This window comes from Felis catus, chromosome A2 (assembly GCF_018350175.1).
Source record: "Felis catus isolate Fca126 chromosome A2, F.catus_Fca126_mat1.0, whole genome shotgun sequence".
Classification (NCBI taxonomy): domain Eukaryota; kingdom Metazoa; phylum Chordata; class Mammalia; order Carnivora; family Felidae; genus Felis; species Felis catus.
In genome coordinates, this window is record NC_058369.1 from 24,507,970 (window position 1) to 24,521,783 (window position 13,814).

General features: G+C 39.9%; 1 protein-coding gene across 9 annotated transcripts in view; it reads right to left on the reverse strand.

Moving 5' to 3' along the window:
• ERC2 (ELKS/RAB6-interacting/CAST family member 2) overlaps positions 1-13,814 on the reverse strand; it is a 923,200-nt gene that overhangs the window by 744,626 nt on the left and 164,760 nt on the right. For 7 of the 9 annotated variants that reach the window (XM_045051699.1, XM_045051677.1, XM_045051694.1 and 4 more), the window contains exon 3: positions 8,938-9,354. In XM_045051699.1, the coding sequence (XP_044907634.1) occupies positions 8,938-9,354 (417 nt within the window). Of the gene's footprint in view, positions 1-8,937; positions 9,355-9,992; positions 10,017-13,814 lie in introns of all 9 variants that reach the window. The other 2 variants (XM_045051667.1, XM_045051681.1) reach the window with 1 other exon arrangement.

Below are 13,814 nucleotides of genomic sequence, written 5' to 3' on the forward strand. Positions count from 1 at the left end.
AGATCCAGTTCGGACGCTGCACTCTGCATGGCACTATTTAACCTTTCCACTGCCCAGTGACCTCACAGATTTACAGTCCTGGATTCAACAAGTCCTGATAAGATGTAGCAAGAAAAAAAAAAATCAGAGCTTTTGCATTATTTTTCTCCTTTTTGGCATTTATGGAGAAAATATCCCTGAGCAAGAAGTCAGAAGACTAGAATTCTAGTCTCTGGTCTACCCAGGAATTATCCCTGGCATCATCAAAGAGTGGGTAGGAACAGGTGCCTGGAAACAGCAGGCCTAAATTCGAATCCCAAATCCATCACTACTTGCTCTAAGAAGCTAAACCAGACACCACCCATTTGGGCCTCAGCCTCCTCATCTGAGAGGCAGGAAACCACTACCCACCTCAGAGTATTGCTGGGAGCATTAAGTGGCACTCCTTGGAAATTGATGAGCACAGGCTGATGCTCATGAGTGTCCAGAAAATATTACTTGTCATCACTTCTTAATTTCTCTGAGCCTCAGTTTCCTCACAGGATTACCAGGAGTTTTATAGGAAAGCATTAAAATGGAGTGTGTTCTTTGAGCCCTGATTGGGGTGAGCTCGAGCCCTGCTTCACATGAGCCCTGCTTCTCTCTCTCTCTCTCTCTCTCTCTCTGCCCCTCGTGGTATTCTCTCTCTCTCCTGCTCTCTCTGCCCCTCACTCACTTGTGCCCCCTCTCTCTCAAAAAAATGAAATGACATGAAATGAAATAAGACAAAACAAAACAAAGCAAAACAAACTAAAATAAAACAAAACAAAACAAAACAAAACAGGAGTGTGCTGTATAAACTACGAAGCCTCCTTCCTATGCAAGGTACTAGCTGATGTTCCATCCAAGACAGGTAGGACCTTGGTAGAGTTGAGTTGTCTCATCTTCCCACTGCCACAGCTTGTGACATACTGAAGTATGAGTACTTTCTCACCACTGAGTTTTCATTTGTGGTGCCTGGTTTCACCAAATGATGACAATAATAAATTAGGTCAGCTGCCAAAATAATATTTTTCAAAAAGCCATCACACCCAAGGTAGAGCAAGAGGACAGGGCAATGAGAACAGTAATGAGAGTCTCTCCTAGCATAACTACCTGACATTCTCCCCCATCCCTGTCACCTCCCCTCACCTCCCTCTACCCTACCACTTTCTTTTCTCAGCAGGTTCCAAAATGCCTTGTGCCTAATGGCTCCCTAGGGCTCCACCAGTCTCTGTTACTGTAAAAAGCAATCAATGGTACTCATTAAAATCAATATGGGGTAAAATCTGAACCATTTCAAATTAGCATGCAGTGTTCAAACTAAAGGATGTATTAGAATTTAAAGATAAGACAAATGATGCTAAACAGAAACAGGAACAGGTACATTCTCTTTGTCATTAGAAATGTGTGGGTAAAAGTTATGAAATACTGCTTTTGGAAATGTTGTTAATAAGAGTCCAGACCAAGTGCTTTCCTGTAAACTTGTTTCATTGGCATTCATCATGTACAGAGAGCTTGGAGAAAATGGAATTCAGTGAGAACAAAGAGAATCTGTATCAAGTTGGTATCAGTCAATGAAATTTCCATGTAATCTCAAAAGATATATTCAAAATTAAATGCTTAGAAAAGAAGCATGAAAGAAAAGTATGCAGTTCCTAAGGTCACCTCTTAAACAACAGTAGGACTAAATGACATGGCAGGCTTTGGAACGATCACAGAGACTGGGGGCTTGGTAGCCACAAATGATCAAGTTTGTGTGAAAATAACAGCAACAACAAACATGTGACCAATAGTCACAAATGCCTTGTGCACTTAGGCAGAACTTCACAATCATTTCCTCAGCCACATTCTCAACCTTAGTTGGATAGCTCCAGCAGGATCTCATCAAACTCAACACATTCAAGTCTTTCTTCAACCCTAGTGCCTCTTGCTGACCACTCCCATTTACTCACTATCCCCCCATCTGCCTGCATCCAGGCCCACAGAGGCTGCCTGCTCCTCACAGCTCTCAGCACTGGATTCCCAAGTTGTCAAGGTCCTGCCTGCAAGCAGAGATGACCTTTCCCTTCAACTTCTGGGGCTACCGCCCAGATTCAGACTCTTGGTGACCTGAACAACCATGGTATTCTTCTAACTAGTCTCCATGCCTCCTCCTCCCAATCCAGTATCAATTAGCACTAACAATCTTTTCTGATCATGCCATTCTCCTGGAAAAACTCCTTCAAAGGCTGCCCAGAGCCTACCGAGTAAAAGCCAATCCCCTGTGTCACACATTCAGGGCCCTCGGCAACCTGACCTCAAACCACCTATTCAGCCTTATTTCTTTTCCTTCCTGATAGGTGGAGTTTCAACTGTTCCAGACTCATGGCACCCCCAAACCCACCACAGTTCCTGCCTCTGAGGCCTGGCTCAGCCATCTCTTTTCCAATCATATTTCTCCACCACCCCTGTGTGTTGAAATTCTTCCTGCCTTTGAAGACCAGCTCTGTATTGGATGAAGCCAGTCGTCAGCCTCCTGCCTCTAAGCTGCACTGCGTGTAAGTGCCATCCAATGTCCTCTTAGTACACCACCCTGAGAAATAGTAGCATGTGATGGTGACAGGTATAGACTCTGGAGCCAGACATCCAAGGTTCTGATCTTGGCTCTAGCATTTGCTTTGTGTGACTGGAAATAATTACTTACTTCTTTGTGCCCAGTCTCTTTATCTGTGTGATGGGAATGATGAAAACAGTATTTATGTAGTACAGAACCTATCACAAAATAAGCCTCAGTAAGTGTGAGCTGGTTCTCTTACTGCCCACCTGAATCCTTGAACAAGACCACAAACTTGGCTAAGGTGCTCCCACAGCATATGGATGTTCGGCATGCATTCTATGACATCCAACACAGTTTCAAAAAAAACAAAAAGAAAACTTCCAGTTAGGGTTACACTCAAGTTCCTGCTCCATGCTAAACACAGAGCAATGACAGAGAAAACATAAAAGAGCATGGCACTACAATCATTATGAACCACCCCTCCAATACTGGCAAAATAAATCACAGAGAAATTCTCTAGTTGTTTTTTAATTATTTTTTCATTCTTTCAAACATTTACTGAGCACCTGCAGGCAATATTTGAGGCCTGGGAATATGGATGAGATGTAGTAATCAGGTAAGAAACTCACTTTATTAAAAAAGAGAGCAATTGTTAGATTCTATAATATATATATATATGAAATAACTCTTGCAAGAGAAAGTATGTAAAACCTTTACATGGCCAATGGTGTTTAGGAATATTTTCTGTGATAAGCTTTGTTGGTAGAAATAGAACATGTTAAATCTGTAGAATCAGAATTAGAAATGCCTGCATCGGCAAAATCATGGTTCAGCCAGCAGAACTAGAGACAAGTTTATGTTACAAAAAGACCATGTGGTTTTTAGATAAGGGTGACTACGATGGAGTTTAAAAGTTTGAGCAAAGATCATATAGTGGAGGTTTGAGCCATCAGTAAAAGGACTTCTTAGGTCCTGAGCTCAAGAACTTCTAGGTCACAGACTTTGCCTTGGTGGATCTCCCACTGGCTCGGATAAATAAATGGATAAATAAATGAAGAAAGCAAGAATTCATGTTGCCCTGCCCTCCTCCTCCCTGCCCCAATGACAGCATGGTGGGAAGCCCAGGCCCACTCTCCTGAGGGCTTTATTGGTCCTGGGTTGGTAGTAATTGTGGCACCCAATGACTTGAGTGCTCTTCAGCTCCTGCTACCAAAGATGGGCAAGTAGCCCAAAGTGATTAAGCATAGGGAATCAACAGACATGTCAGCACAACATATGTCCTTACCCTTCAAAAACCTACAGTGCAATGAATGCAGAGACTCCTGACCCTTCGAAGGACCAGCGAGAAAATATTAAGGGGAGTGAATATAGGGGGATTTGGTATATAAAACCACTTTTTCTTTAACTAAATCAATAGGATTTTGGGTACTTGATTACCAAAATCTTTACAAAGAACAATATGTTCTCTGCAGAAAAAGCTAAAGAACAAGGTAAACTATTACCACATCAAATAATGTCTTATCAAATCAACCTGTATCCAAAGTATCACACGACACTAGTGAGTAATGCTGTGTTTCAGCCAACACTTCAGCTCACATTAGCACATCAGTTGTAGTTCTTGGGCAATAGTTTTGGTATTCCAAATAAGTTGAGATCATAATCTTTTTGTTGTTGTTTCCTGCCAGGCGAAGAAGTGGTTTCGCCCTCAGCCTTTTCCAGACCACCGAAAGATAACAAGACACTAAAGCAACCTGACCCTCCCCATGTGCAACTCCTGCCAACTCAAAATCTCCTCAAACAATAGCCTAAACAAAACCAGTATTCCAGGAGATGAGGTTTATATGAGATCCAACACCTCTGCCTGAGAATGAGTCATAAAACCACTAGCACTCTATTCCCCAGCGTTACGCCATCTAGCCCCAACTGGGTTGAACCACGCAAAATGAAAAAGAAATCAGGAACACACTGAACTTAAAACCTCAAGTACACTTTAAATCCTGTTTTAAATTCATTTAAATTAACAGAGATCAGGCTACTTCTTTATTCAAGCTGGGCTATTCTTACCGCTTTAGTTCCAAACGTAGTCAGCCACATTTTTCCACTAAAAAGTAAAAAAATACCCTGACAGAAGAACATTCTAAAACTCAGTAGAGAATATGGAAACAGCTTACAATAAACTTTGCCTTCTAGAATAACTAATGGAGGAAATTACCCAGTTATTTGGCCATGGGAAACAACTAATTGTATATTTTTACGTATTTTGCAGGTCACAAATTAAAAGCACACTTTTTATTTTCTAGCATAGCATTTTTCCAAAGTGTTTAAAAAGAACACCAGTGCAGCAAGACAAAAGCAAATTAAATGGGCTTGAGGAACTTCCCCTTCCTGGGAATGACTGACACACACTTGCATATTAAGGAGTCTGAGGAGTCCTACAGTAAACTCTGTGGAATCCAGCATTTTCCCAAATTCATTTGGCCCTGCAGCCCTTTTTCTCTCATAGGACTTTATCAACATCCTACAAAATGGCTGTTCTGCAGAGCACATTTTGGGAAAGATTCCTCTAGAAAAGGGATCAATGAAATGGTTTTAGAGCTGAAAGTCTGGAGTCGGCCAGGTTCAAATAACAGCTTCACCACTTATGAGCTGTGGGACACTGGGCAAGCTTCTAAATGCCACCCGTCCCTCAGCTCCTCCAGGTAAAATGGGCAAAATAATAGAACCTACCTCCCAGGCATGGGTCTTTTCACATGACTGGAAGAATCTTCTGAGAGCTTCACATGGCCTGTTCCTTTTTGTCATGCAAGTCTCAGTTCACAATATCACCCCCTGCAAGAGGCCTTCCCTGATCACGCAATAATCAAGTTGGCCCCACCCAGGTCACTAGTTCTTCATCCTCTTGTTTTCTTCATGATGCTTCTCTGTTTATTTTTTTTTTTAACGTTTATTTATTTTTGAGACAGAGGGAGACAGAGCATCAATGGGACAGGGTCACAGAGAGAGGGAGACACAGAATCTGAAACAGGCTCCAGGCTCTGAGCTGTCAGCACAGAGCCCGACGCAGGGCTCGAACCCACGGACTGTGAGATCATGACCTGAGCCTAAGTCGGACGCTTAACCGACCGAGCCACCCAGGCACCCCAATGCTTCTCTGTTTAACTGTTAAATTACATTTCACCCCGACAGAATACAAGCACAATGAAGTCAAACTTTATTAGTTACTACTGCTTTATCCCCAAACAGATCCTCATTAAATGCTCATTGAATGGATGGATAAATGAATGAATGAGGTGGTTGTGAGAGTTAAATAGGAATCAATGTAAAGCATTCTTCAAAGCGACTGACACATAAGCATCTATCCATATGCTGATATGAAAACTTTCAATGAATGATGACTGGTTGAGGAACTCATAATTCTTGCACTGTTTAACTTGCCGCTTCATGATGTATTGTGGGAAAACATTTCCTGGCATTTATTCAGAGATGTGGTGAATGGGCTTTACGGATGGGGTGACAGAGGTGTAGGCCCTGGGGGTAGCATTTGCTAATTTCTGTGGTATAAATACTCCCACCAAGACTAATTTCAAGTTATCAATGGTTTAAAAGCAGGCTCACAAAATTCCTGAAAATGTAGCAAATGGCTTTCAGAAGCCAGAATAATCCTTCTCTTGGGGAAGGTCCTTTCAGAGCTCCAAGTCTTGTTTGTTAAGTTTAAAATGAGATTTGTTTTATATAGAGACACCTTTTCTACATGCTCCCTTCTTAGTAAGCAAAGAAAAAGGCAATCCACTGACTTTTATCTGATACTCAAGGAAACTAGCTGGATGTGTTGGGCTACATTTTCTGTACCACTCTCTGTGGGCTCTTTGACTGATGTTTAAGACTTTGAACATAACCTATTTCCATGCCAGACCACTGGGAGGACAAGCTAATCTCATAAAACACAAATTGAACTGTGTTTAGATTCATTTAAATGGAGGCATCCACACAGTAGCAAGGCACCATCTACTTAGTGCTACCAATGAGCAGAATTCAATAACAGAAAGGGAATGACTCTACCCTGACCACAAGACCTCAACATGGAGTCAAGGTCAAGGCTGCAGATAGAGGTTTCTCTGGCATCACTGCCCTGCTGTACATGCAACATGACCCCCTTGGTACCCAAAATAAAGCAGCAGCTTTTTTTTTCAACTATGGTGATCTCCTAGCTATAGTTCTAAGATAACAAAACCAAAATTTCAAAATCCAGTCATTCTATGTGCAAGGGATTACATGCCAGCAGTTATTGCTCCTCTTATGTGGAGTAAGGCAGGAAGAGATTAGTTTCTGCTCCACAGTATTAGCTATTTATTGCTGTGTAACAAATTATCCCCAAATTCAGCAGCTTAAAACAACACACATTTATTATATCACAGTTTCTGGGGATCAGGGATCCAGGCATAGCTTAGCTGGGTCCTTTGCTTCATAGTCTTTCACAAAGCTGCAGTCAAGGTGTCAGCCCAGGGCCTGTCATCTTATCTGAAAGTTGCACTGGGAAAAGATCCACTTCCAACCTCACAAAATAGTTGTTGTCAATTTTCAGTTCTTTATGGCTGTTTGAGTGAGGGTCTCAGTTCCTCACTGCATGTTGACTAGAGGCTACTCTCAGTCCCTCACCACATGGGCGTCTCTCCATAGCAGCTTGCTTCATCAAAGCAGCAAGGTAAGAACACAAAAAAGTTGGCTAACAAGATGGAAATAAGTCTTATGTAATCTAATCATAGAAGTCACATTGGCATCCTATTTCTTTCACCATATCCTATTGTTTAGTCACTAGGTTCAGCCTATACTCAAGGGTGTGGATTTACACAAATGCATGAATTCCAAGAGGTACAAATCATTGGGGGCCATCTTAGAAGCCTGCCCATGACATTCATTCTTCCCATTCCATTATGGATGGGAAGACCCAGGCCCAACAAAACATCTCTTTAAGCATCTCAATACAAAACCAAGTCATATGGTTTCCCAAGCATGTTGCTAATGTCTCATGAAAATAAAACAAGGGAGAATAGGTAAGGGGGACATTAAGTCTGAAGACACAAAAGTCTACTCAAATGTTTTAAACAAATATACTCTACATCAGAGAAAACTCCCAGGAGTATCTGCATTAGCAAGCCCCATCATGGATGCCATGTATTCTGAACAACCAAACAAGTAACTCACAAGAACTGCCCATCCAGGGTGCCTGGGTGGCTCAGTTGGTTGAGCATCCAACTTCAGCTCAGGTCATGATTTCACAGCTCATGAGCTCAAGCCCTGCATTGGGCTCTGTGCTAACAGCTCAGAGCCTGGAGCCTGCTTCAGATTCTCTCTCTCTCTCTCTCTCTCTCTCTCTCTCTCTGCCCCTTCCCTGCTCACTTGCATGCATGCACGCATGCACGCTCTTTCACTCTCTCTCTCCCAAAAATAAATAAACATTAAAAAATAAAATAAAATAAAAAACAAGAACTGCCCATCCAAAAAGGTATATGACGCCAAAAATCTACTTTGGCCTGAATGTAAATATCTTTTGGAATTTTTATTTATTGCTATAGCATCTTTTTAAATATACTTAATTCCATGTTATTGCTTCCTATTTTCTGTGAGATCTGTGTCTCCCATAGCATTTTGCCTACACGGTACTTTTGAGATCCATATCCACCATAGTGGCAAGAAACAGTTATAAAAATTTCAAGCCTTGGCTATCACCCACATTTTGTATAAGCTCTATCCAACTACATATCCTCAAATATCTGTGCATCCCAACATTCAAGAGTGGTGGCAGGCCAGAGAGGCTGCCTCTGAAGGACTTCAAATGATTTTAATCCACTAAGTACAAAATGCATACTCAGAAAACCTGGAACAGCTTGTCTTAGACAAAAGAAAATGCAGACAAAGATGGTCTTAAACCTAAATGTTCAAAACTGGTCTGCACATTTTACCACTCTTCCTGGAAAGATCTATATGCTTTACTTTCTACAAATGTTACCCCAATTCAGCTATGAAAATATGTATGTTCATTGTTTTGCTAATCACCTATTTCTTTTCCTCCTTTAGAGAGATGATATTTGATAACCATCTAAACCCTGAAACTATGGCCATCTGTGGGAAAGTAGTTGTAAGCCACCTTAGAATTGGCATGTGCTGCACATACTTGGATCCCGAATATGTGTCGAGTAACAATGGAACATATGTATGGTGAGCAGAGAGAAGAACTAATGCAAAATTCTAGTTTAAAGGTGATAAGCAGATAGGAAGACTATAAAACAGATGCCAGGAAATTTTGTTAAGGCTGCAGATATCTTCCAACCTGTGAAAATAACTTGGTAACATGTTTTCACTTGTAAAATATGGCTTTGAGGAAATAGAGTGAATATCCTTACCTCTCTAAGATGTATGTTTTCCTTTTCTTTCTGATCTAAAATCACTTCCAAGTGGCTGACTTGAGACTCAGCCTCTGCCATCCGCCGTGTCCGCTCATTGTCATCCTCAAGACTTTTAGAAGGCAAACCTTTACTTTGCAACATCTCGAGAAGCTTTTTAATAGACTCGTCTCGGGCGTTGAGGGTCTGTTTCTGTGTTTCAATTCTCAACTCCATTTCCTCCAAGGTCTTCCTTAAAAGGAACAGCTCCTTAGCTTGTCTGTCATGCTCAGCTTGGAGCCGCCGGAAGTTCTCTTCAGTCAGCTCAATGGTGAAGTGCTCGGCTCCACGGTTGCCACTCTCTTGCTGCAGGAGGTGATTGAGGTCTCTCTGGGTTCGAAGCTCATCCTGAAGGGCTTGGATTGTCAACTGCAGATGCTGTGATAGAAAGATGGAGCAGGAGAGGAGAAAGAAGAGGACAAAGTCAATGGAAATGCCAAGTGCTTTTTGCTGCTACCACACTATGAAGATGGAATGTTAATCACGAGGTCCAGAGGGCCAGCCGTGAAGTCCTCCAGGGTGACTTCAGAAGCATGGGACAGCACATGGAGAGGGGGAAATTAATTCAATGATGCTTTCTGAATGTCTTAGGAGAAGAGAAATGTACACATACACAGAAACAGTATATTAGTGTCAGTCACAGGGAAATTATACATCTAAAGAGATTGAACTAAGTGGAAAGGGTTAGAAGGGAAAGTCTCACAAACACACCTTCTTTATGCCCGCAATGCTCCAGACTCAGTATTCCCTGTTTCCTAAGGTGTTCTTTATTCTACTATCCATTATTTTCCATCAGAAATGCATTTCCATTTAAAAAATGAAAATAATAGCATCCACTACAAGTAGACACAAACAAGGACTTTATTTTTTACAAATAAAGCTGTGAACAGGTTTAGTAAACAGGATTACTGCATCTGCAAGCAAAAGGGAACAAATGCAGACAGGGACAGACACAAACACACAAGGAGGTGAGGCTGTGCAGAGCAAAACAAACAAGCTGCAAACAGTGGACCAACCTTGGTTCTTCGGGCATCCAGTAACTGAACAGCATGGGAAATGGAAAACAAAAATGAAGCAAAAAATCAACACAAAGAAAAGTTCAGTGCAAGCAAAGGATATTTAACAGAAAGAATCAACATAAAGTACCTTCACGGAGAAAAAAAAAAGAAAAAAAGAAAAACAACTGCTAATCACAGCAAAGACCCATAATCTACACAAAATCTATAGCACTGCTGTTTGATAAATGTGATCAAAAGAAAGAAAAAAAGAAGAAGAAGAAAAAGTTAGGTCAATTCCACCTTTTGTTTTCCTAAGTCTCTCTGACCTAGGAACCCAAAGTCTTTGGTATATTACCAGGGAAGAAAGCAAAACATTCCACAAGTACCCACATATTATTCCAGGTCACTATTTTAACCAAAATCAGAGTGAAAACACCAGAAAAACAAAATCGTTACTGGTTATGAGAAAATAAACAGTTGCTTGACAACAGTTGGTAAATTCTGCAACACCTTCCCAATAGAGCCAACCCCCAGGCTGGTCAGAATAGGCAGCCATAAGCCTGAAGGCATTTTCGTCCTAGGAACAAACCAGGATGCTTCCAAAACAGCAGTTCCTCATTCAATCACCAAATACACACTCCTACCTGTAGACCAGATACAAAGTTAGGGGAGGGAAAACAAAATGAGCACAAAATGAAAAAGTGGGCAGAGGACCTGAATAAACATTTTTCTAAAGAAGACATACAGATGGTCAACAGGCACATGAAAAGATGCTCAACATCACTAATCATCAGGAAAATGCAAATTAAGACCACAATGAGATATCACTTCACATCAGTCAGAGTGGTTATTATCAAAAAGTAAAGAAATAACAAGTGTTGGCAAAGTCGTGGGAAAAAAAGGGAACCCTAAGCACTATACGTGGGAATGTAAATTGGTGCAACCACTGTGGAAAACAGTACGGAGATTTATCAAAAAGTTAAAAACAAAAATAGAACTGCCATCTGATCCAGTGATTCCACTACTGAATATTTACCCAAAGAAAATGAAAATACTAATTCAAAAGATATATGCAACCTTATGTTTACTGCAGCATTACTTATAATAGCCAAATATTGAAGTAACCTAAGTGTCCATCGATAGATAAACAGATAAAGAAAATATGTGTGTGTGTATACATACACACTCAACCATACAGAAGAATGAGACCTTGTAATTTGTGACAACATGGATGGACATAAAGGGTATTATGCTAAGTAAAATGAGTCAGAGAAAAACAAAACCATATGATTTCACTTATACACGGAATCTAAAAAATAAAACAATGAACAAACAGAAACAGTCTCATAAATACAAAGAACAAACGTGGTTGACAAGGGAAGGAGTAGAGGGGTGATAGGTGAAATAGGTGAGGGGATTAAGAAGTACAAACTTCTAATTATAAAATAAGTCACAGAGATGAAAGTACAGCGCAGAGAAAATAGTCAGTATTGTAATAACATTGCATGGTGACAGATGAGAAAATAAAAAAAAAGAAACCCTATACTTTTAAGCCAGTCATTTCCCTTCCTCCTTCCTATCCCCAGGCCCTGGAAACCTCTAGTTTACTTTCTGTCTCTATGTATTTACCTAGTCTGGATATTCATATCCATGGAAGTATGCAATACGTTGCTTTTTCACGTAGCATGCTTTCAAGGCTCATCCATGTTGTAGCACGTATCCATACTTAATTCATTTTACAGGTGAATATTATTCCATTATAGAACCATACCACATTGCATTATCCATTCATCAGTTGATTCATATACAAATATCCATAGTAGCCAAAAAGTAGAAACAATTTATATGTCAATCACCTGATGAATGAATAAATAAAATACAGTATATCCACACAATGGAGTATTATTTAGCCATACAAATCAATGAAGTACTGATACACATTGTATCACTATAGCATAGATAAACCTTAAAAACATTATGCCATGTGAAAGAAGCCAGTCACAAGAAACCACATGTAGTAGGATTCCATTGATATGAAATATCCAGAATAAGCAAATCTGCAGACAGAAAATAAATTGGTGACTGACAAGGTGGCTGGAGTAGGGGGAATGGAGGGTGACTACTACAGGGTATGGGATTTCTTTTGGGGGTGATGAAAATTTTCTGGAAGTAGATAGTGGTGTTGATTGTACAACTTTGTGAATATACTAAAAACCAATGAATTTTACATGTTAGAGGTGGGAATTGTATGTTACATAAATTGTATCTCAATAAATCTGCCACAAAGAAACAAGAGGTAAGATTATAAGGTAATATAACCTCCCTCCACCAGCTCCTCATCCCAAAATCACATCAAAACAAAGTCCACGGGAGTATTGACAGCCTTCGGCCCAGTAATGTGACTGCTGCCAAACCTCTTGGGAACAGACAGTGCAACTGTCAAGTCATTTAAATATTCTTGATGATGGCAAATATTTTCTTTGATGAAGTATAATTAACATATAGTATCCCATCAGTTGCAGGTGTATGTAATAGTTATTTCATATTTTTGTACATTACAAAAATGATCCCATAAGTCTAGTTACCATCTGTCACCATACAAAGTTATTACAATATTATTGACTATATTCCCTATGCTGTACATTGTATCCCTGTGACTCATTTATTTTATAACTAGAAGTTTGCACTTCTTAATCCTCTGCACCTACTTCACCTGCTTCCACCAACACTGATCCACTCTGGTAGCCAAGAATCTGTTTCCTGTATCTAAGAATCTGTTTCTGTTTTGTTTGTTCATTTGTCTCGTTTTTCAGATTCCACATATAAGTGAAATCATAAAATATTTGGCTTTCTCTGACTTATTTCATTCAGCATAATACCCTCTAGATCCACCCATGTTGTCACAAATGGCAAGATCTCATTCTTTTTTTATGGCTGAGTAATATTTCATTGTGAGATATAAACACACACACACACACACACACACACACACACACACACACACACCTTATCCATTCATCTATTATGGATACTTAGGTTGCTTCCAATATCTTGGCTATTGTAAATAATTCTGCCATAAACATAGGAGTGCATATATCTCTTCTAATCGGTGTTTTTGTTTTCTTCAGATAAATACCCATAAGCGGAATTACTGGATCATATGGTAGTTCATAGTTCTCTTTAATTTTTTGAGGAGCCTCCATACTATTTTCCATAGTGGTTGCACCAATTTACATCCCACCAACAGAGTAGAAGGGTTCCCTTTTCTCCATATCCTCACACTTGTTACTTTGTGTTTTTGATAATAGCCAGTCTAATTGGTGTGAGGTGATATTTCAATGTGGTTTTGATTTGCATTTCTCTGATGATTAGTGATGTTAAGCATCTTTTCCTGTGCCTGTTTACTATCTGTATGTCTTTTTTAGAAAAATGTTTATTCATGTCCTCTGCCTATTTTTTAATCAGATTGTTTTTTCTACTAAGTTATAGAAGTTATTTATATATACTGATATTAACCCCCTATCGGATATATGATTTGCAAGTATCTTCTCCCATTCCGTAGGTCACCTTTTCATTTTGTTGATGGTCTCCTTTGCTGTGCAAAAGCTTTTTACTGTGATGTAATCCCATTTATCTTAGCTTTTACTGCCCTTGCCTGAGGAGACATATCCAGAAAAATACTGCTAAGACTGATGTCAAAGAACTTATCGCCTATGTTTTCTTCTAAGAGTTTTATGATTTCAGGCCTTACATTCAAGTCTTTAATCCATTTTGAATTTATTTTTTACATGGTCTAAGATAGTGGTCCAGTTTCATTCTTTTGCATGTAGCTGTCCAGTT